The sequence below is a fragment of the Eulemur rufifrons genome, chromosome 15, assembly GCF_041146395.1.
Source record: "Eulemur rufifrons isolate Redbay chromosome 15, OSU_ERuf_1, whole genome shotgun sequence".
Classification (NCBI taxonomy): Eukaryota; Metazoa; Chordata; class Mammalia; order Primates; family Lemuridae; genus Eulemur; species Eulemur rufifrons.
In genome coordinates, this window is record NC_090997.1 from 4,127,354 (window position 1) to 4,148,868 (window position 21,515).

At 55.5% G+C, this 21,515-nt stretch overlaps 1 protein-coding gene across 3 annotated transcripts; it reads right to left on the reverse strand.

Moving 5' to 3' along the window:
• Nucleotides 1–1,735: 1,735 nt before the first annotated feature.
• LEMD2 (LEM domain nuclear envelope protein 2) lies at nucleotides 1,736–18,702 on the reverse strand. Of its 3 annotated transcripts, none has more exons than XM_069488088.1 (9): nucleotides 18,348–18,702; nucleotides 16,223–16,263; nucleotides 13,873–13,948; nucleotides 10,624–10,700; nucleotides 9,674–9,753; nucleotides 7,830–7,975; nucleotides 6,727–6,828; nucleotides 6,547–6,649; nucleotides 1,736–3,301 (listed from the first exon to the last, which is right to left on the reverse strand). In XM_069488088.1, the coding sequence occupies exons 1-9, from the start codon at nucleotides 18,694–18,696 to the stop codon at nucleotides 3,151–3,153; spliced, it is 1,125 nt and encodes a 374-aa protein (XP_069344189.1). In that variant the 5' UTR covers nucleotides 18,697–18,702; the 3' UTR covers nucleotides 1,736–3,150. The 3 variants fall into 3 exon arrangements, with proteins under 3 accessions (XP_069344189.1, XP_069344188.1, XP_069344190.1); XM_069488087.1 differs by having other exon boundaries at nucleotides 17,961–18,702; XM_069488089.1 differs by lacking the exon at nucleotides 16,223–16,263 and having other exon boundaries at nucleotides 18,355–18,702.
• Between the last annotated feature and the right edge of the window lie 2,813 nt (nucleotides 18,703–21,515).

The window sequence follows — 21,515 nt, forward strand, 5'->3', positions numbered from 1 at the left end:
GGTCACTCTGCCCTTCTCCTCCCTGGCACATCTCCTGTCTCTAGTGCTTTCTCTGGGGACAGCGTGGAGGGGCTGGCCTGGCTGCCCAGGACGACTGTTCGGGAACAGTTGGGTGACTTGCCATGGAACCGCTCCCCTGCCCCTCCCCTCTGGGGGAGGCCGACAGGATAATGGATTTGAGTCCACGCACCTGCCTCAACAAAGGCATTCTTTCTGAGGCTCAAAGTCAATGGTGTATTAATTAAGGGGAACAGCTGCTACCGCAGTTCTTATGATAAGTCAGTGACAAATGGCCGTGTTTACCTTCTTCCTGAGTTGAGACTCTGGAAGGTGGCCTGGAGCTCCTGGGTGGATGTCCATGGCTGAGATTTGTGGGGTACAGCCTCTTCCTCCCTCACCCCCGAAGCTTCTTCAGCCGTGCCCATGGAGGCCGGGAGGGCTATTTGTCAGCGAGGAAGGACAGGTCTGCCACTTGGGGAGCGCTCAGAAGGGATTCGGGCAGAACAACTGGAACTTCTCAACAGCAGCTCCAGCCCCAGGATGGCTCGGCCCCCTCCCTGGACAAGCCCCACCCCCCCTGCTGTCCCTTGTGAAATAAGAGCTACTTAAAAGTGAGACTTGGCCCTTCAAAGGTGGGGAGGCTGCAGAGCCTGATCTGAGCCGGCTGCGACGCACCTTTGTGCCAGCCTCTGTGTTCCAGAAAGGAAGGAGCTGGGCTGCCGGGGGCCTTTTGTTATTCGGTTTATTTTGATCTCTCTCCTGCTCTCCAAACAGCTTCACAGAAATAGAGCCGCACCAGCTCCCTTCTGAGCTCAAGACGAAGCGCGGCCGGCCGAGGGCGGCCAAGGGAAGGGAGGTTCCTTGGTGGAACAGAAAGGGAAAGATGGGCTCATTTCCCGCCCCCCCACCCCGCCCCGCCCCGAGGTGTTTCTGGGTCCTTTGTTGGACTGTGGACCCAGCTGTCTGACGAGCACCGCTGTGGACAGGAAAGGAGGCCACAAATGGGCAGTGCAACCCCACGGGCACAGCAGGGCTCACTGATCTTTGGGCCCCGAAAAAGGAGGGCCCAGGCTGGGTGTTGGCGCCGTCCCAAATTCCTGCAGGGCAGGGGCAGCACCGGTGGGCAGGGCGGGGGCCTGAAGCACACACGGCAAACCCTGCCCAGTCCTGCTGGGCCCTGCACACGGGTGGCCCCGCGAGCCGCCAGGCTGCACAGGCGGGTGGTGGGTGGTCTCCTCAGCGGTTGGGACCCAGAGGAGACAGGAAGTCTGTCTCCTTAAGGGACACAGTCAGCTGCTGGGAAGCGCCACCAGACTTTGCTCTTTCTTCCTCCACCTCTGGGAGCTGGTGCTGAGCACTCCAGGGGACACTGTGGCCTTGGTGGGAGCCAGAAATGGAGCTGAAGGGAAAAAGGCCCCATTGGCTCCCACTTCCAGCCACCCCTTGGGGCCAGGCCGATACCCTGCGAGTCGCAATCCTCACAGCCACCCTGCAGGCCAGGGTCATCACACCGTGTCACAAATGTGGAAACCGAGGCTCTGGGGACTGGTCACTAAGCGGTGGAGTCCCAGACGTCTGGAGGAGCCACGGAGCCCACGTTCTGCTCAGCCCTCTCCCCGAGCCGGGGCTTAAGGACTCCACACACCGCCGTTCCTTAGATGTTGCTTTGGGGGAAGGGAAAGGACCACGGACGAGAAACCATCCATTTTTAATAAATAGTTTATTCATCCAGCAGTTTCAACCCTGATACTGGAGCCCGTCGCGGTGTTTCTTCTATTCTGGCCGGAGCCTGATTGGAGGACGCGGCCTCACCGCGGGCGGCACTCAGACTCCAGCCCCGCGGATCGCGCCTCCGCCAACATCAGAGAAAATGAGAGTATTGCTCAAGTGAGGGAGACTGGAGCTTTATTACGGAGACAAAAATATCAGTAAGACCAGAGAGGGGTGGCCAATGTCTTCCGGAGGCAGCCGCGGCATCTCCTGTGTTTGTTCCTCCTCTCCCGCCTGCTGCAGATGAGGACATACGGGGACAGGCTGGCCAGAGCGGCTTCTCACTTAACTAATAAGGCCCCGCCGCGGTGTTTCTGGAGCCTTCCTCTCGCCAGGCGGGCCGAGCAGAGCCAGCCAGAGCCGGCGGGAGGGCCGGCAGTCTGCGGCAGCGCCGTGTGGCCAGCAGGGGGCAGCGTGCGGCCGCCGCGCCTCGCCCGCCCCGGAGCCGCAGCGGTGGGTGGCACAGACACCGTCGCTGTGCTAAGTTCTGGTTAAACAGCCCCGGCTGGGGAGGCTGTGGTCACAGTAAAACAAGGTGATCTTCCCACACGGGAAGCGCGAGGCTCCAGCTGACGCGGGACCCCAAGGCTGGAATGCGCGTCTCGGCCTGATGCGATGCCTGGCTGGCTGCAGGTCCTGTCTAAAGTCGCCCCTTGGGTGAGAAGCACCACTGCAGAGGGCCCACCCTGGCCCTGGAGGTGGCGGCTGCCCGGCAGCCGGACCCTTCCCTCTGCTCTCAGCCCCGCCCTTCCTCCGGGTTCCTCCTTCCGGGAAGCCATGCCAACAGCTCTCTCCTGACCTGAGGGCCCCTCGTCAGGGCCTGGTGTTTCTAGACAGTTCCCCTACAGTCACTCGTTCTAATTTCTAGCATCTTCCCCCTTCAGGATAAAGAGGCGCATCAGCCAGAGGCCAGGCTCACCCTGAGCTCCCGGGTAACGCCCCCCGAAGGCACATGGACCGAGCTGCTCCCGTCCCCACCGCCCAACCCCAGTCCCTGCCCCACCTCCCGGGCCCAGCGGACTGGCCGGGCGGGCGAGCCCCGGGCCGTGCACCCACCCTCACGTGGCTCTGCTGGGTCTGACAGCTGCTGCTCTTTTGTCTTTTCTATTCATGAAAAACAAACCCTTCTCCCCTTTTCTGCCAGCAAAACGGGGCAGAGGATGGGCCCTCACCCCTGGCTTCTCCCCTCCACCCTCAAAGGAAGCCTGCGTTTCCTAACTAGCCGAGCTCCTCTAGAGTCTTACAGAGAGAAACCTCTGGAACTGTGTCGGGAGGAGGACAAAAAGTCAAGGCAAGTGTGAATTCAGCACCGGCAGGTCTCGTGACCCTCTTGTGCCCCTGGAGGGGACAGGCTGACTGGAAACAGGTGTCTGTCCAGGCTTATCGCTCGGAGTCGGAGAAGGAGGAGGGCTTAGTCCATCTCCACACCAGCATGTCTTCTCCGGCCACGCGGTGGGACTCCGTCTGGATCCGGGACTCGTTGGAGGCCAGGAACTCCACGGCGCGGTCCCAGACCCGCTTCATGCGCCTCCTGCAGCGAGAGGGGTGGGCTCAGCAGGCCAGCGGCACCCTCGCCAGCTCTGCCTGGCACTGCCGACAGGCGAGCTGGCCCACGGACGCCCTTCTACAAAGGAGACAAATGTCCAAGCTCCAGCACGGAATTTATCCAGGGGAGGAAAAGCTGTGAGGTGCTAAATGACAACTGCAGAGCAGGCAATGTCTGGGGCCACGGAGAGAGGATCCCTCACCCAGTCTGCTCCAAAAGCATGCAAGGAAAGGGGGCTGCAAGGGGCCGAGGTGTCAGGAGCACCCCAGCCCCCGGCATGAAGGGCCGTGCTGGGCGGGCCCCCCTCCCAGTGTGGCTGCACCGCAATGCTCCATGGTGCTCACTAAGGAGAGGCCGCCGGCTGAGTCCGGCTCCACAACACCACAGGGCATGGCCATGGGCTGAGCATCGGACCCGGAGGCCAAGACGGGGGAGCCACTTGAGGGAACCGGAGCCACCAGAGAGACCCTTCCAGTGGCCAGAGTCTCTGCTCCACTGGGTCCCTGGGGCCTGCACCCCTCAGACAGCCCCCCCTCATCCCTCCCTCCTTTCAGACTAGACGGGAAGGTTCCAAGGCTGCTGGGGAGGGCTGCTGTGACCTTTTCTCTTTGATGAGCCTGGTCACATAGACCTCAGCCTTCTCTCAGCACCGCAGAGCCCGTGACGCCGCGTGTGGAGAGAGAGCGAACGCGAGTGTGTACGTGTGGGAGAAGAGGCACCGGGGAGGACAAACAGAGGTGGTGGCCGGTGAGGCAGGAGGCAGGGTGGGGCTGTAGGGGCTTTCCTCCCCTGGGTCAGGCCCTGCCACCAACCAACCCCATGGCCTGTTCAGCAGCCCCCACCTGGCTGGTCTGGCCCAGGCCATACTCCCTGGAGACTGTGCTCTGAGGACAAGGATGCCCACACCTCAGGCCGGTGCCCTGAGACAGTGAGCACTGGGTGGGCGGCGCCTCACCCCAGCCCCGCTTCCCAGGCTGCCCACCGAGAAGCCCACCGACGGGGATGCGCGAGCCAGCCCAGGGCCAGCTGCTCCAGGCAGCCCCCCTGACCTTCTCACCGCGCATGCTCTTCACATCCCCCTCAGCCTTCCACAGGCAGGCCCTCCACCACTGGCCAGCCCTGACGATCCAGCCCGTCTCCTTACGTGTCGAGAGCGTGGCCTGGACTGACTGGGTGCCTTGGGGGACGAGTCGAGACTGCGACTCACGACAGGCTCAGGCCCTGCAGGGTGGCCACCTGAGCGCAGCTCTGGAGTCTACGCTAGAGCACAGGAGCTCCGGGTGAGTGTCCCCGGCTGCGGGCAAGCTTCGATGCCACCTCACATTCTTATTTAAGTGAACGTGTGCTGGAGACATCGTTGAAGCCCAAGTAATAACGGCTACCCTTGCATGGGCGCTCACGTGCTAGGCACTGACTCGGTGAGCTTCGAAGGCACCTCCCCAACCCATCCCCCTTCCTTTAGCACTTGCCACTCGCTACCTGACATTACATATTTTCCTTAGCACTTGTCATCTGTCACCTTCCCTAGAACACACGGTCGGGCTGGGCAGGGATTAGTGCTTCTTCCACTCCCTGCTGTCTCCTTGTGACCCAGGACAGTACCTGGCCTGGAGCGGGTGCTCACTGAACATTTGCTGAGTGAGTGAGTGAGTGACTGACAGCCCCCGGCAAGGCAGCGGTTTCCCGTGTTTGGGATGAGGAAACTGTGGCTCAGGGGGGTGAGTGGGTGGCTCAGGTCATGACTCCTGTCAGAGCCGGGAATTAGGTGGGAGTCTGAGTACACCAAGTGGCCTGCCCTGGGCTGGAGGGTCGTGTGACTGCCTCCTGCTGGGGACCAGCCACGCCCTACACTGCTGTCAGTCTGCTCTCAGCTTCTTGCCTACCACCTTTCCACGGGGTGGGTGGGCGTGAAAGTTACCAAGCACCTTCGTGTTTAAAATAGACCCTTAAATGATCTATTCTTCTGATTCCTCTTGGGCTGCACAGAAGGGGGTGATGTTGACAGTACAGCCTGGTGGCAGGAGCCTAGAAATGCCACTAGCCATGGGACTCTGAGCATGTTCCTTAACCTCCCTCTGCCTCAGCTGCCTCATCTGCAAAATGACGGCTGTGGGTGAGGACCAAGCGAGTAAGTTTGTACCTACGGAGAGGTCACAGCAGTGCCCAGCTCCCAGCGAGCACTCAGCAAGTGTGAGCTCTATCTGAAGAGGACTATCTATCTCTCTATCTTAGCACTATCTGAAGAGGACAGCATCTGGCCAGAGACCACAGCTAGGTCTGCTATGGAGGGACCACGGTCTGAGCTAACACTGTGATGGGCCCCGCTGGCTGCCTCCTGGGACTCTGCTCCTCCCCACCCGCGCCTGGTTTTATCAGGATCATGGCCCCAACTCCAGAAATCAGTGTGCAAGGTGCCCTCGCAGTTGTGCATGACAACACCCAGCCACTGCTTCGCACTAAGCCCTGTGCCCTGGCAGCTGACCCCACTCACCACTGTGAAACTTCACTTTCAATTACATGCACATGCTTGAGTGTGAGCATGTATGTGCAAGACCTGGACTATTATATCGCAGGTAGTATATGTTTCTGACTATGGGTCATAGTTGAAAAACTAAAAATCTCTTCCTCCTTGCCAGTGATTGATTCACAAATAGGCAAGTAACCAACTCCGGCCAACAGAGCCTCCAGGAGCGTGCCACTGGAGGCTACCGGGAATGTTCTCTCTTGCTTGTGAGACAGCAACAGGAAGCCCACTCTCCCCTGCTGGCTAAGACAAAGTAGACACTGCTCCAGCTGTTGGCCACTGTCTTGTGACCATGAGAATCACAGAGAAACGGAGCCAGAGATCTGACAGTTGTGTGCCTGGAGCCCACACTACTCTGGACTTCCACGTATGGAAACACAACAGATCCTTCACCACTCAAGCTACTGAGGGAGGAGGATTCTAACTTGCAGCCTGAAGCATCCCAATTGGTATCACCACTGGCAGCACTATCCGTACAGAGGAGAGGGCCACGCTTTCACATCTTGTCTAGCTCATTCTGCTGGGAGAGCTGAGCACGCTGAGGAGCCACAGGAGGTGTGAACAGTGCCCTGATTTGTGCCCTTGGGGGCTGAGCTGCCCTCTACTGACAGCCGTCAGGAGGCTCTGGGCTTCCTTCTGTGGAGCTCGAGGTCGGTGGGGTCGGACCTCACCCCACGCCCAGCAGCCCCAGCCAGGGAGGACTCACCGGCTCTGTGGAGGGATGAGGGTGTCGCGCACGTGCAGGATGCCCACGTACGGGTAGCGCTCCATGTCCTGCTCCCAGTCCACGTAATGGTCCTGGACCACGTCTGCAGGAGAGAGCACGCTGTTTAGGGCAGGGACCTTCCGGCAGGGGTCAGGCAGCCCTTTTGCCTGGGCCACGCACCTATAATCTTCTTCACCATCTCATACATGGCTTGTTCCTCCTCTTCCAACTTCCTCCACCGGTATCTCAGGAGAATCAGGAGCCCCCACAGAAAAGCCAAGCCTGTGAGGGAACAAAACACCGTTAACCCTTCACATCTCCTTTGGCCGTCAGACACTCAGTGGCTCTCACTGTGGGCAAGACACTGCTGGAGGCTGCGGGGCATCTGCCAATGTGCTCTGAGTGCCTACTGTGTGCCAGGCACAGGGCTGGCATGCAGGAAACAAAGGACGCAGAGATGCAGAGGGAGGACGGGCTGTGAAGTGATCATCCTCCTCCCACCCACAGAGGCAACCCCAGCCGTCCAGATCTTGGCTCCTCCCAGCCTCATTCCAGGGCTTTCATCTCCTCCCTTGTGAACCAGAACACAGTGTTTCATACATATATACATGTGGGGCCCTTTGTATTCTGAGATGCTGCTGCCGATAATGATTTCTATGCCTGGCGGCGTGGGGGAGGGAGCTGTGTGCACATCCAGGTCTATGATTTGCAGCTCGGGCTATCTCTGGAGAGCCTGCGGTTTCTGTGACTTGGCCTTTGCCTTCAGAGACACCCTGAGGTCTCTGCTCAAAGGCGGCCCCTGATGTCAGGAGATAAGACCTGTGCTCTCCTTTTCAGCCCAGCACCCTGGGTCCTTCTTGCTTTCATCAGGTATCTGTAACGCTCCAAGAGATGTTTACATTTTTCAGGAAGTAAAATTAGGCCAGGCCCCCACTGTGCCTCCGGCCTGGAGCCAGTCTGCATACTGGGATCCTCACAGAGCTGCCCGAAGGGGCGATGCCTGGCTCTTGCCCAGGCCAGGTCCCTCTCAGGGAAGCTGACGGTGCCCTGCTCTGATTCAAGGACATTTTCTAGTTATCCTCCTGCTCCTGCCACCAATCTCCAAAGGTAAAGACAACCCAGGGCAGAGGCTGACTTGTTCATCTCCTCTGTTTTATTAGGCAGACCTCAGGTTCACCAGACAGAAATGAACCGTCCGGGCCTGGAATGTCTATAGCTCATCACTCATGCCCAGGCGCGCGCCTGACTGCACGGAAGGGGAGGGAAGGCAGCTGAGGACTTACACCAGAAGAAGATGAGCACGTTGGTGACAGCAGTGAGCAGGGCGCGGCTCAGGCGGCAGCCAACACCCATACGGGGACGGGCAGATTCCAGGCAGACCACCTTGTCCACAGTCGTCACCAATTCAGACTGGTCTTCCCCTTTCAACCTGCAACAGGACATGGGGCTCTAACATGCTGAAAAGCCCTGAGGAGCTGCGGTATGAGGCCCACTTCAAATAGGAGGCGGCCAACGAAGCAGAGGCCTTGAGACCTCTACTTGCTTATGGAATAGGCTTGGTATCCTGGTTGCTCTCATTCCAGAAATTTCCCACGATGGCTACTTAGAATGAAGCTCTAAAGACGGCAGCAGGCTTGAACCCCTACTGATAAAGTGACGTCCCCCTCTGTCAGGTCTTTGACAGCCTCTCTCAGCGTGCAGAAGATTAAACTGTAAATTGGTTTCCCACCTCCCAGCATAGAGAAATGGAAATGTTTACTGAATCACTAGCTTTGCAATTGCGTGGCAAGAAATGAAAGGCAGAATCCGGGAGGTTGCGTTTTCCTCCGTGACGAGGAGGCACATAAGCTGTTTAAGCGTAAAGATCACGGGGCATCCGGGAGGTTCACAGGAAATGAAAACTACCAGGCTCTCGAGGCCAGGCCCCTGCCACAGCGCCTCCACCCTGGTCCCCGCAGCAAGGCGGTGTCAGGACCTGTGGGGACGCTAATGCCTGAGCCTTCGTCCAGCTAGGTGACCCAGGGCCACAGTGTCGTGCTCTGGAAGCCGCGTGCTGGAATGGCTGGCATCAGAAGTGTCCCGATTTGGATTTCTCCCGACCCACTTTAGCACTGGCCATCCGAGGCTCGGCCACCCCCAGGCAGCCTGCCCCCACACGAGAAGGTGAGTGTCATCACTCCTCTGTGTTAGCAGCTCCAGTGAGCGCTGCTAGGGATCAAATCCGTATTCTCCCCGCCTTTTCTGACACAGGAAAATCACTCAGCCACTCAGGGCAGCTTTTTTTTTTTAAGCCAACGAATTTTAATCGTGCCACGCATCCAGTTAGCAAGCTTTAGGCTGAGCTGCCCGAGGGGCTTCTGCTGGATGCACTGCTGATGGAATTAGTAATTTGGGTGGATTAGAGAGGAAGAGAACAAAACCCTGGAGTGTGTTTTAATATCAAGTGCTGTAACCTGAACAGAGAGCCCGACAAACACTGAAAGGTGGGGAGGTGGGGAGGGGGCGGGGGGAAGGGCAGTGTGACGCCTGCTCTTGGGCAGGGACAGGTCTCTCGGGCAGCCAGCTGGCTGGTATGCCCCACCCCCTGGGCTGAGCAGTAGACGGGCTTTTTAGCCTTGTGAAAGGGCCAGCCATCTCTACTGCAGTGCTCACCAGTTGACAAAATGAGGCAGCAACTGCCTGGTCAGAATAAAAATCCAGTATTTCCTTATGCAATTTCCAAACGGAGTAAAACCAACATATAGAATCATTTCCTCTGCAAATGAAAACTAGCACCGGAGGAGAGGAAATACAGAAAAATGCCTTCTCCAGCAAAGCGTGCGAGGTCTGTGAATTGCAAAGGCACAGGCTGAGTTACTCCAGACAAGATTTAGCTGGAATACCAGGCCAACAGGCCAACACCTGGATTTTGTGTCGCATCTTGAAACCCCCTTTCCACTGCATTCCAAATGCTTCCTCCTTCTGTTGCCCCGCTGCAAACCTAGCCCACACGGCTCAGCTGGGAGGCCCGGCCTCCGACTGCAGACCCGAGACACCTCTGTCAGAGCACAGGCGTCAGCTGCGCCGGGACGATGGCCGCGAGTGCCCAAGCTGTGCTGCCCTCGGGTGCCGCCTTGCCCACACTCACCAGATGCCCACGTCCTTGTTACTGCTCAGTATCCAGGTCAGAGCAGCTTCAAACTTGGCAGAGGAGCTGCTGGTCACATTCTGTGGGAGGGCGCGGGAGAAGATTAGTTCTGCGTCTGGGCGGAGCAGCTGGGACATTATTCTGTTGCTGGATTAAGGAAGCCCTCGCCCGTGTCCTCCACATCCCCAAAGGTCCGTTCCGCTAAATGCACAGCAAACTGGCAGGAAGGGAATCTGGGCTTGATGAGAGCCAAGGAAGAGGCTGTAACCGGAGGAGGTGGTGCGGAAGCACACACGGGAAAACAATGCGGGTCTGAGGAGGCCAAAGGAATATAATTTCCTCAAGGACTGAAGCTTTAGGCCGCAGAGCTGGCAGCTAATCTTGGGGCAAAATGAAAAAGAGCGTCGGGGTTGGGGATGGAGGGTCCAGCCGCCAGTCCCAGCTATGTGGCCTCAGGCAAGTCCTTGACCCTCTCTAGGCCTCAGTTTTCTCATCTGTGAAATGAAAATTGAACTAGAGGACCCGTAAGGTTCTTGCCAGCTCCAAAGTTCCATAATTCCACCCCACAATATCCAATGGACCCGAGCAGTCTGCATGGCAATCAGAAGGGGAAAGAATGGTCACGTTAAACGTGAACCCTGAACGCTGCTGAGAGGAGGGAAGTGAACCACGGAAGGAGCAAGCACGGGGCCCCCCTGCGGAAGGGGCTAAAGCTAAAGCGTGAGCCCCACCTGCCCACACGGCAGGCCCGACTCAGCGCAGCCACCACCATGTCCACCTTAACTTAAGGTAGCCTAACACTCCACTAAGTTTAAAGAAAAGGAAAAAAAAAAAAAAAAAGCCACAAAGCAAACACAAAACCGAAAGGAAAAAAAACCCTGTAGGGCCTGAAAGATCAATACGGAAGCACCAGGCCCTCCCGGGAATGGGTAAGCACCGGGCCTACTTACTGCTATGTATTCCTGGGCTTCCGTAACAGGAATGCATTTGCTTTTGAGCTTCTCTGGATTTCCACACTCAAAATTACCTAGAAGAAAAAGAACACACGTTCAAATACAAAGAAAAGGTAAAAAAAAAATCACTCTGAAACGGACTAAAACTGCAGCAAGAATCAAGCCATCAGCTCTGATAAGGAGATGTGGCCGCGGCTCCCCGGCTTCTGTGGGGCATCTTCACTCCGCAGCAAGATCAAAAGCCACTTAGCTTGGATCGATTCCAGATCATTAAAACCTGACCTGCAAAGCAGTGCAGCGATTTGCATTAAATGACTAAAGAGCTGCCCAATACCAAGGTCTCTTGGCAATTGATCCCTAAAAGGACCAGACAGATAGCTTCGGAAGATACCGGAATGGCACTATAAATAAACATGGCCTGGGAAAAAAGAAAGGCAGGGAGGCTATGGGTACCACAGGGACGGTGACTCACAACACAGGCAGGCGGCCTGGAGCGCAGGCCCACTGTTTTGAGGGGCGCTGTGGAGGAGGAGGGTATCTGTATGCTGGGATGGGGGCCTCAGCATGGCATGCCAGGGGACAGCTCCCTCTGAGCAACCTGGGAGCACGGTGCCCATAGGATGGAGCTGGGAGCCTCCCCCTTCGTCCTGCCGGCCCCGCAGGCCCAGCCCAAGGGGCACCTCCTCTGGGAAGCCCCCAGCCCATGGAGGCCTCTCACTTGCCAGATCACTCCAGACTTGGTGGCCTGTCACAGCCCTCGACTCTCCATCACGTGCCGTGGTTTACCTGCCACGTGCTGCTTGCTGTGAGTCCACCAGACTCCTGAGATCAGGGATAGCACAGGGCTGGGCACACACAATGTCGTTAACACTCATGCATGGCCCGACTGCCCTCAACCTGGCACGGCTATTCCCTGCGTGTGTGTGTGTGTGTGTGTGCACGCACACGCGCGTGCTAGGGGAGGAATCAGATGAAGGTGATATTAAACAATCTGGGGAATGAACTGAAGCCTGTCCCTCTACCTCCAACAAACCCAAATCCTCCTCCTTCAAAGTTGATCATGACCCTCTGGGCTCCCCAAGACCAAGTTGGCTTCTAGCATCCTCCTGCCCCTACCTGGACTATCCCTGCCCTAGCTAGGCCTGCCTGGACCACCTCGACAGCCTCCTATTTGGTTTCCTCCTGTCCCCTTTCCAATCCATTTGTTTTCTCAATAAAGTTTTAAATGATTCTACTTAAATGACACTGCGCCACTCAAGCTACTGCCACGTTTGCCTTCCTGGCACCGGGCTCTCAGCACATCACTGTCCTGCGCAAAGCCTCCCTGATGCTCACTGCCTGCCGGATCAAGCTTCACACCACAGCTGTCCCCGGCAGGGCCCGACCAGCATCTCCAAACTTCATTCCCGCCGTTTCTCCTTCCCCCATGAAGCCGGTGCTTCCCATCCCTGACCTGTAATTGTCTCCTTTTCGGCTTTCTCCTTCCCACCCCGCACATAACCAGCCCTACCCGGGCTTCCTGGCCTGGCAGATGCTGCCTCCCCTGCTCCAGCTAAAAGGCATTAGGCTCCCAGAACGTCTCGCCTCTCGGTTCTTATCTAATTGCATCTTAATCACACAGTGGTCGGGGAGGGAGGTGGTCTCTTCTACTGGACCCCAAGCAGAGTCATTTCACATCCTACAAGGGCCAGCACAGTGCCCAGCCCGTAGCTGATCCAAAACAAGGGGTGGGGGTGAAGGGTGATGGGGTCAAGGGAGCGTGGCCTTTCAGAAAGCCCACACTCCTGTCTCAGTGAGACCTGGACCTTTAGGGCTGCCCCTACCAGGCTTGCCAGAGGGCAACACGTGCCAGGGCCCTCGATGGCGTAAGCCAGGACCACATATGGAGGGTGGGAGGGAGAAGTATCTACCAGGACCTAGTTTAGAGCAAAGCTTCTCAACTTTAGGGTACACACAAATCCCCTGGGGATCTTGTTAAAATACAGACTCTGTCGATGGGTTTGGGATGGGACCTGAGAGTCTATGTTTCCAATAAGCTCCCAGGTGATGCTGTTGCTATTGGTCCTAGGACCACAATTGAGATGCAAAGGCATGGAACACCCTCTAAGGCCGGTATTTAGATCTCAGACACCTGAGAACAGAGGCATTCCCACGATGACTGTGACACTGCAAGCAGTGGCCCCAGCTTCTGCTTCTCCTCCAAGTGCTCACGGATGCCTCCCTGACCATCTCCAATCTCCCACCTTCAAGACGGAGGAGGTAGGAGAGCTGATGCCCACGAGATTGACCCTGACGACTGAGGGCCCTGTACCAGTCCACCCAACTGTCACTTCCCAGTGAAACCTCAGACAAGGTTTCGCAAGCCTAAGACCTGCCCTCTGACGGCAGAGGTGAGGGGCACCCCTCGAACATTTGTTAAGACTGAACCACTCTGTCTGGTTCTTGTGCCAAGTATATTTAACACAAGGCACAAGCCCTAGACATTTACCTATGTTAGCAGCAAGTGATTTTGAGAGCCTGCTGGATGCCGGGGTGGGGGAGGACACAATAATGTAGGTGACCTCTCTGGCCTTAAAAAACGAGTTCACCACATGAAATAGTAGAGGGCCCTTCTGCATTAGTTTTCAGCGGCATTTTGTGGGGGTGCTGAGAATGCCCTGCCCTAGAAGACAGCACTGACTTTCATTTTGTAGAGAAAAGACAGACCCAAGATCACTTGGTCAGATGGGGAGACAGAGGCCCTGAGAGGATCAGGGGCTTGTCCAATACTCTGCAGCCAGACGGGGAGATCAGGACCAGGGCCCACCATGCAGACCACCTGCCTGCCTCTCTGCCACCTGGCCGACTGTCTGCTTCAGGGAGGCTCTCCAGGGCAGCGGACACACTCTGACAAGACCTGGGGCCTGGCCCTTTCCAGGGCTAACATGGGCCCCAAAGCATTAGGTGGTGGGCATCCCCAAGAAGAGTGAACATCTGCTGAAATGCCCGTGCACATGCCAGGACCCTGGAACCCTTAAATAGGAAAAAGAACCAAGTATGTTTTTCCCAAACGCAAGGCCTATCAAGGATGTCTGAGTGGGGAGGTGAGAAGGCCAGGTTCGGCTTTTGAATATGGGTTCAGGGAGACAATCAGGGAATGTCTCAGCTGCCTGCCAGCCACCCGGCCTAACCAATCAGCCTGACTGGTCGGGGCAGCAGCCCACACCTTGCTCAAGTGGAATCTCAGGACTTCTGCCACCTACTCACCAGCTTGGATGGCCAGGAAGTTGTACAGTTCATGCAGCAGCTCCAGCAAGGCTGCCTTCTGCTTGGCCTGGCAGAACTGAAAAGGCACAGGACAGCCAGTCAGCAAGGGGAGCGGGGAGGTCTGTCCACTTCTACCTCCCTAGCCATACTGTCAGGTACTACGCAGCAAGGAACATTTTATACTTTAAAGAAACAGAAAGAAATTCTGTGAAGTGCTGGCCTAGGGCGCAAGATGATAAATACCAGGCTAGCTGCCTGAGAAGGACACCACAGAAGTGGAGGCAGAGCCGAACGCAGACACAGTTATTAGGGGCTGCGTCCCAGGGGCTCCCTGCCTGTGCCCCGCAGCCCCCTGGAATAAAGGCCAGTAGGAGGGCTGTGGGGCAGAGGTGATGTGGTTGGAGGTTGAATGCAATCGCCCAGCTTCCTTGGAGGGAAGAACCACCGCTGTTGGAGCTTACTGGGCTTGGAGGGGACAGCACAGCATGTCAGTGGCTGCTGTCTTGTCTCCCCCTTTAGGTACAACCTCGGGGCCCTCATCTGGATGAGGACAGTGGTGAGGATTCAGTGCGAGCTCACACACAAACCACCCAGCATAGGCTAATGCCACCTAAAGGAAACAGGAGGACAGAAGGTACCAGATAAGGAGACAGCCTGATTAAGACAATACACCCACTCCCAGCCTGGCCCCACGTTTTCAGCAGCACAAAGGCAGAAAGGAAAAAACACAAAGTGTCACAGTCTTCAATGGCTAAAAAGGGAAAGAACACATATCTGAAACTCAAATGCCCGTCTGGGTTCTCCGTGAGCCTGGAGCTACATAAAAAATGAGACTTTCTGCAGGAGCCTCACCAAAACCAAGAAGCACATCCCAACCTGCTGCTCCGTAAAGGCCACGGGCACCAAGAAATCTTAGCCTAACAAGCCTATGTTGAGACGGCCCAGACCCTGCTTCTGCTGATGCAGGCTTGAATGGTTATAAATATCAAATATCTGTGCATGAAGCCTGCCTGGCAGGTGCCGGACGCCGTCTGCTTGCTGAGCACATCTTTGGCGAGGACCTGAGGGTGCCTGTCGGGGCTCACTCAAGTGGGGCGTGAGTGTGTCCAGCTCCGAGGAGGGCCAAGGAGCAAATGCATCATCATTCACCTGTGAGTCCGATACATTCAGAGATGTGAAGGACCAAGGAACAGAAACCAGGGAACCCTTTTCTAATTAAAAGACAAACTAACAGCACCAGAGAAGTCTTACAGAAAGCTATTTTTTCCTGTTTTTGTTTTCAGTCTTCAGAATTCTAGTTTCCCCTCTGGCTGCTTATGTGTCTGGGCTACTTCCTCTAAGCATCAACTGCAGTTTTTATGATGGAAGGCAGATTAGGCTTATTATGGATCTGTTTTTATAAAACAATTGGGAAGCAAAGATATTTGGCGGATGAATGCAATAAATGGCTATAATAAAACACCCTCAGCCATGACACAGCAGGATCTGGTTATCTGCACCAGGACGCCCCTTCAGGGGCCTGGGTAAGAGTCAACGCAGGGGCGTCCAGATAACCATGCATCATTTCTCTCTGGTCCCTGGGCTACCAGAGACGTTAACTAAGGGCTCAGGAGGCCTGGCACTGCACACTTAATAATTAGACTACTAAGTCATGCCCTCTGGCAGCACAGACTTCTGGTAGGATTTATGACCCGAGAATTTACTGCGTGGTATCTTCTCCAGACTATCACCAGTGCCAGCACCCTAGCTCCTACCAATGCTGCTTTCATGATTCATGAATAGCTGGGACTGCTTGCCTTCCCCAAATATTATTTGCAGGGAATGTCAGAGCTTCACAAAACAAATATAAACATAGACTAAGAGAGCTAATTCTACTGAAGATGTGTTTCAAATAAACTCCTATGATGTTTCAAATCAGAACACTATTTTCAGAGCCACAGACGTAGCACCAAAGAGGAGAATGTGGAATTGAGAACCTGGCCTCCTGATGCTTAAAAACCATCAGCCCTTCCGATGCCAGGGAGCTTGAGAGGTCCTTCAGCAACGACCCACTGCATCCCCCTGGACTGACTCAGGCAGAAGATCAAAGTCCCCGACACTACAATTGACGGGAGAGCTTCCGCAGCAAGCCCAGGGGTTGGATCTGGGGAGCTCAGTTTTCTACACTTCAAGCACTCCTTCACTGTCACAATTGAGTCTGACACAAACATCACAGAACACAGCACGATTCTGGTACATTATGGGAAGCACTCCCTGAAAAATGATCCTGTTCTTTCTGGGGAAGTTTACCTCCTGATGGAGGCTAATATCCTCAGGAGGAATAATAAAAGCCAGAGAAATGCAAACTCACCTCGTCTGTTTTTTCCTCACAGTCCACTGGCAATAATTTCACTGAGATCAAGAAAAGAAACACAGAGGAAATTAAAAGTGTGGGTTGAGGAAAAGAATACAGAGACCACTCTCAAAATTCAGGGGGAATAAAACATTGCTGACCCAAGGGTAGGGGTTAGAAACATGTCATCTAAATAGGTAGTTTTAAAATGCAGATGGTAAAACGTAAGCATTGCTAAATCCTGGATTAGGAATTAATATAGCTGGGGCCTTATTCCAGCTGAAAATGATTAGTCAAAGGTTCTTGGGCAACTCAACCACTCTGAACCTCCATTTCCTCATCTGTAAAATGGGTTAAATAGGCCATTCCTTCTTAACTCAGGGAGTTAGGCTCTAACAAGACAACATATACAACAGTGTTGTAAACTGCAAACAGCAATATGTTAAACAGGAATAACATCATCATGGGAGGGGAACTTCACGGAACTCCCAGTGTATATTCCAGAGCTGTGTCTTAAAGCATCTCAGCAGTGAGTTCGAATGTGCTACTGTTTGACGTCACCAATGTAGTTACAGTACCTACAGTACCATGACACTCCCAGGTCTGCTTAATTTCTCTACTAAGTCAACAAACTATCCACACAGTTGACAAACTGCTCTCATAGTGGAGAAACTGCCTGGGCGTCTGCACAAGACTGTAATCCTCATGCTCACAGACTTGTGCATACGCAAATAACCATCAGCCACAACAGCTAAGACATAATTTAGCTTTTCCCTCTATTTTGGTTGTTCCTGGTAGGCACGGAAAGATGTGGCCTTGGCTCAGGTCTGGGAACAGTATCAATCACATTCGTGCTTTGCAAAGAATCTTAAAAGCTGGTGAACTACAGTGTCACTTTATGCCTCAATTTATAATGAAACGATCTCTATGTTATTTTCTGTTCAACTAGAGCCCCGAGTTAATGGAGAGGCAAACTTCCCTTTTAGAAAACACACAGATCCTCAGCTATTCAGGAGACATACTATAGCCTGCAGACCTCGCATTGGCATGTTTAATCATGTAACCAAGTGTGGACAGAAGGATGGCTGGGAGCGTCCTTGAATCACAGACCCGCTTACACTCCGTGAGGATGCTGCAACGATAAACGCGCCTCCCATTGGTATCAGTTTAAACTCTTCAAAATGTTCTTAAACACCTGTCTATACTAGTAGGTAGGGCCAGTATAATCTCCTTTTGCAAATGAGGGCCCTGTGGTCCAAAGAAGTGGAGAGCGGCCTTTTTAGTGCTGCAGAGCTGGGACTCCAACCAGATCCCATCTGTGGGCCAGTGACATCTGGGGTGCCTTCAAATGGGCCCTAACGTGAGTGAGCAAAAGATCAAAAGGGAAGAACTGAAAAGGGACGGGTGGACCTGTTTGTTGGAGAGAGGTGTGGCTTTCTCACCAGAGAGAAAACCAGAGGCTGGGGGGAAAGAGACTGCAAATGAAGATTGCTCCCTGCTTGTGGGTGAAAGGGAGACATTAGAAGGGAGGGCGAGGACAGAAAAGGACAAAGTGAAGGCAAAACTTATTGCAGATGCAAGGGCCCTGGCCCTCTCTTCCCACAGCTGGAAGATGGAAAGCGAAGGTCTGGGGGTGAGAAGACAGAGGCAGCTGACAAGGCCAGGAGTGTGAGGCCTGGCGCTGAGAAGAATGAGTGGTTGTCCCGGCGGACACACGCGCCCCCAGGGCCCTCCCCTGTGCCGGCCCGGGACGTACTGTTGTCCTCTGCCTCCTGTGGCGCCGAGGGCTTGCCCATCTTCACCCAGAGGATGCCCAGGAAAACGAGCAGCAGCCCCAGGCTGGCCCAGAGCAGAAGCCTCGACAGGCAGCGCTCCAGCCGCCGCCCCACCTCGGGCCGGGCCCGCGCCGCGCCAGCAGGGCCCGCTCGCGTCGCCCGCAGGCCCGGGCGCGGGTCGGGGCCGAGGAGGGCGGAGGGCGGCCGCGCTGGGGCCGGGGACGCGGCCCACCAGCGGCGGGCGGCGAGGCCCTGGCCCTGCGCGGCCCTGTCGAGCGTCCGGGCGTCCTCGTCCTCCTCAGAGCTGCCCCGGACCGAGGCGCGGCGCCTGAGCGGCGCAGAGCGGGCGGAAAAGGCGAGGCCGCGGCTCCCTACCCAGGAAGCCGGGGAGGCCCCGAGGTCGCCGTGTGCCCCCGAGGTCGTGCAGGCCGAGCCGGAGGACGGCTGGGAGAGCCAGGGCTCCGCCCGCAGAGAGGCCGCCGCGGGCCGGGCGCGCAGCGGCGCCTCCTCGCGTAGCCGGGCCTCCTCCCGCAGCCGCTCCTCGCCCCGCGCCCAGGCCTCCTCCCGCAGCCGCTCCTCGTCACGCAGCCGGGCCTCGCCCCGCAGGCGACGCAGCTTGTTGCGGTAGACATCTCGAGTGGTGTCGGTGATGGGTCCTGGCTGGAAGCCCAGGGCCTGCAACTCCCGCCGCAGCTCCAGGTCCGACAGGCCGGCCATGGCCAGGACACCGCCCCCGCCCGCCCCCGGCGCGCACCGCACCCGGAACTGCTCCCTCCGGCTGCCGCGGCTGAGCGGGCGGGGCCCCGCGCCATGATGGGAAGGTCGGCAGAGGCCGCCATGATGGGAAGGTCTGCGCCTGGCTGACGGGGCAGCCATATTGAGAAGGTCGGATTCGTTTTTTTGTGTTTGTTTGTTTGTTTCCCCGCCCCCCCCCCAGGGTTGCCACTTTGTGGAGGTCGATATTACTTTTTTATTTTTAATTTTCTCCTCTTGCTCTGTTGCTGCCCAACCGAGTTGTATTTCCCGCGGCACAGAAGAGGCAATACACTGAGGCAGTCAGGGTTGCAATGGAGAAAGGGTTTAATTCTGGGGGCGCTAAACTGGGAGACGGAAGGAATTTTTCACATCTTCCTCCCCCAGAATTTGGAAGACAGGATTTTTAAAGATAGTTTGGTGGGCAAAGGATTAGGCAATTGAGTTTGTTAATTGATTAGGTTGGGGGCAAAATTATAGAGGTGTAGAAACCATCTTGCATTGAGTCTGTTCTGGGTTGGGGTCCCAATTCCAGTTGAGTCAGTTTCTTGGGATGGGCTGCTGGTCGGGGTGGGTCAGCCAGTCCCCTGGAATGGGGGCCTGGAAGGTATCTCAGAAACTACCTTTAGGTTTCTAGAAGGTGATGCAGCAATTATAGAGAAGCAAACAGGGACGGTGGCCCATAATTATCAATATTTTTAGCTAGGCTGGTCCCTTCACAGAGTTTTAGGCCCTTACTGTAGTTCTCGCCTTGTACCCCTTTGTTGATTTGTAAAGGGTGGTTTCAGCTCCACCCTTCCCCTTCCCTTCCTTAGACCAAGCAGTGTTTATTTCATAATCTTCTAGTGCAGTCCCTGGTGCTGCACAGTAAGCATTTAATAAAGTCGTGTTGATTTAATGGACGAAAGACTTAATGATGAAAGACAAAACACTGCCACAGTGGGGAGATGCTATCCTCCTCCTCTCTCTCTGCTTGGGAACTGGTGTGTGATCAGGTTTTATTTGGGTGGTGGAATAGGCCCCAGGTATGCTCCGAGCCCTGTCCCTAACTTTGGGCTGGTTCACACTGCGGACACTGAGCACCAAGTGGGAGTGGGCCCTGCCCTGGGACAGAAACTGGCCCCCAAGGGGCTCCAGCCTGCATGGCACACCACATCCACTGTGGAGGCAGAAGAACCAAAAGTGTGCGGTTGAGGCTTCTTGGAGGAGGCTGTGTGACTCCTGCACAGTGGAATTTTCATAAGGAGAGATGGGTCGGGGAAGACTCTGGAGACCCACAGTCTTGCCATCCCTTGTGGTTTAGGAGGTGGGCTTTGGAGCCAGACAGTTTGATTTCAAATCCCAACACCACAGCTATTAGATGTGCGAGCATATCCAATTAACGTTTCTAGCCTGTTTGCCAGTAAACCTCGGTAGGGTTGCTGTGAAGATTAGAAGAGGTAGTTTGTGTAAGGTGCTTAGGACAGTGCCAGGCGCGTGCACACAGTGTTTGTACCTAACCTGCACCTTTGTCATTGCTGTGTAGAGCCCACACAGGGCAGGTGATTTGCCTACACAAAGGCTCTGAGCAGGAAACCCATAGGGTAAACAAGGGAAGTTGTGGCAAGTCGAAACAGAGCCATAGTTCATAGTCTTCCTTCCACCTGCCTCCCCTCTTTGTATCCCTTCCCAGCATTTATTGCCAGCCTCGTAGTTTCTACCTCTCCCCCCAATTCTGCTCCCCCCACCTGCTTCCTGGGATTTCCCTGTAGCTTTACCCAACAGCCCCATCACCCACCCCCCACCTGTCCCTCCTCTCCCTGGCACCCTGAGCGATGCTTCTCTGTTGGGGTTTGGCTGCCTGCCACTTGTTCTGCCTCAAGGGTATTCAACACTGGCCCCAGTTGCTGGGAAGATTATAGCCTCAGCTTGGTCAGGCTTCCGGTGTCGGCCTCCCCATCTCCCCGACTTAGCTGCTCCCATGTGGTGCGAGTTCTCTCACCAAGTGTTGTTTTCCTTTTCTCTGCCTGTGTTTGCACGGAATGCCATGAATTTGATATAGTGATTGCCTAACACATATACCACATAATAGTATTTTATTTCTTTCTGAAGCACTGTTTGCATGACAAACGAGTTGGTAACATTTGTGCAACTCCTTGCAGCTGTGCAGTTCAATATATAAAGAATGAGCCTTTCGGCATCAATACTGGCCCTGTGTATTCTAAGAGGGCTTGAAACTAATGCTTAAACAAAGTTAACATTACAGCATTTCACTGAGTTATGGTCTATTTTATCACAATGGATCTCAGGGTGATTTAAAAATATGGACTGAACTGGAGCCACCCCCAGCGTGGTACGTGGTGTGGGCTGTGTCAGCCTCCCTGTGTTCAGGGCTGCTGGTTAGTGCTGCTGCTCCTGCTGCACACACGCGGGGCCAAATGGCCCAGCCCCTTCCCCTGAGCCCTCTTTCCTCCCTCTAGCATAGAACCCATCATATTTGCAGCTGTGGCTGTTTGCCACCCACGGTCAGCCCTCCACCTCCATAGTGGCTTCTGGCTGCAAATGGCCTTGTCCTGCTGGGTCTGACAGGCCTTTAGTGTGTGCACCAGTAGGCACCCAGGCCCTGGGCCACTTACCGCGTGTTTGCTGGTTGATGCCTCCTTCCCCACCGCCTCTGAGAAGAAACCTCACCCGGCAGTCAACTGCCGGTCACTCCTCCCAGGTCTCAGCCTTTCTGGTTTCCTCCTGAACTCCCTGCTCCAGTCTCACCCCTTCCCTGGATTTATATCCCCTCCTCGTCCTCC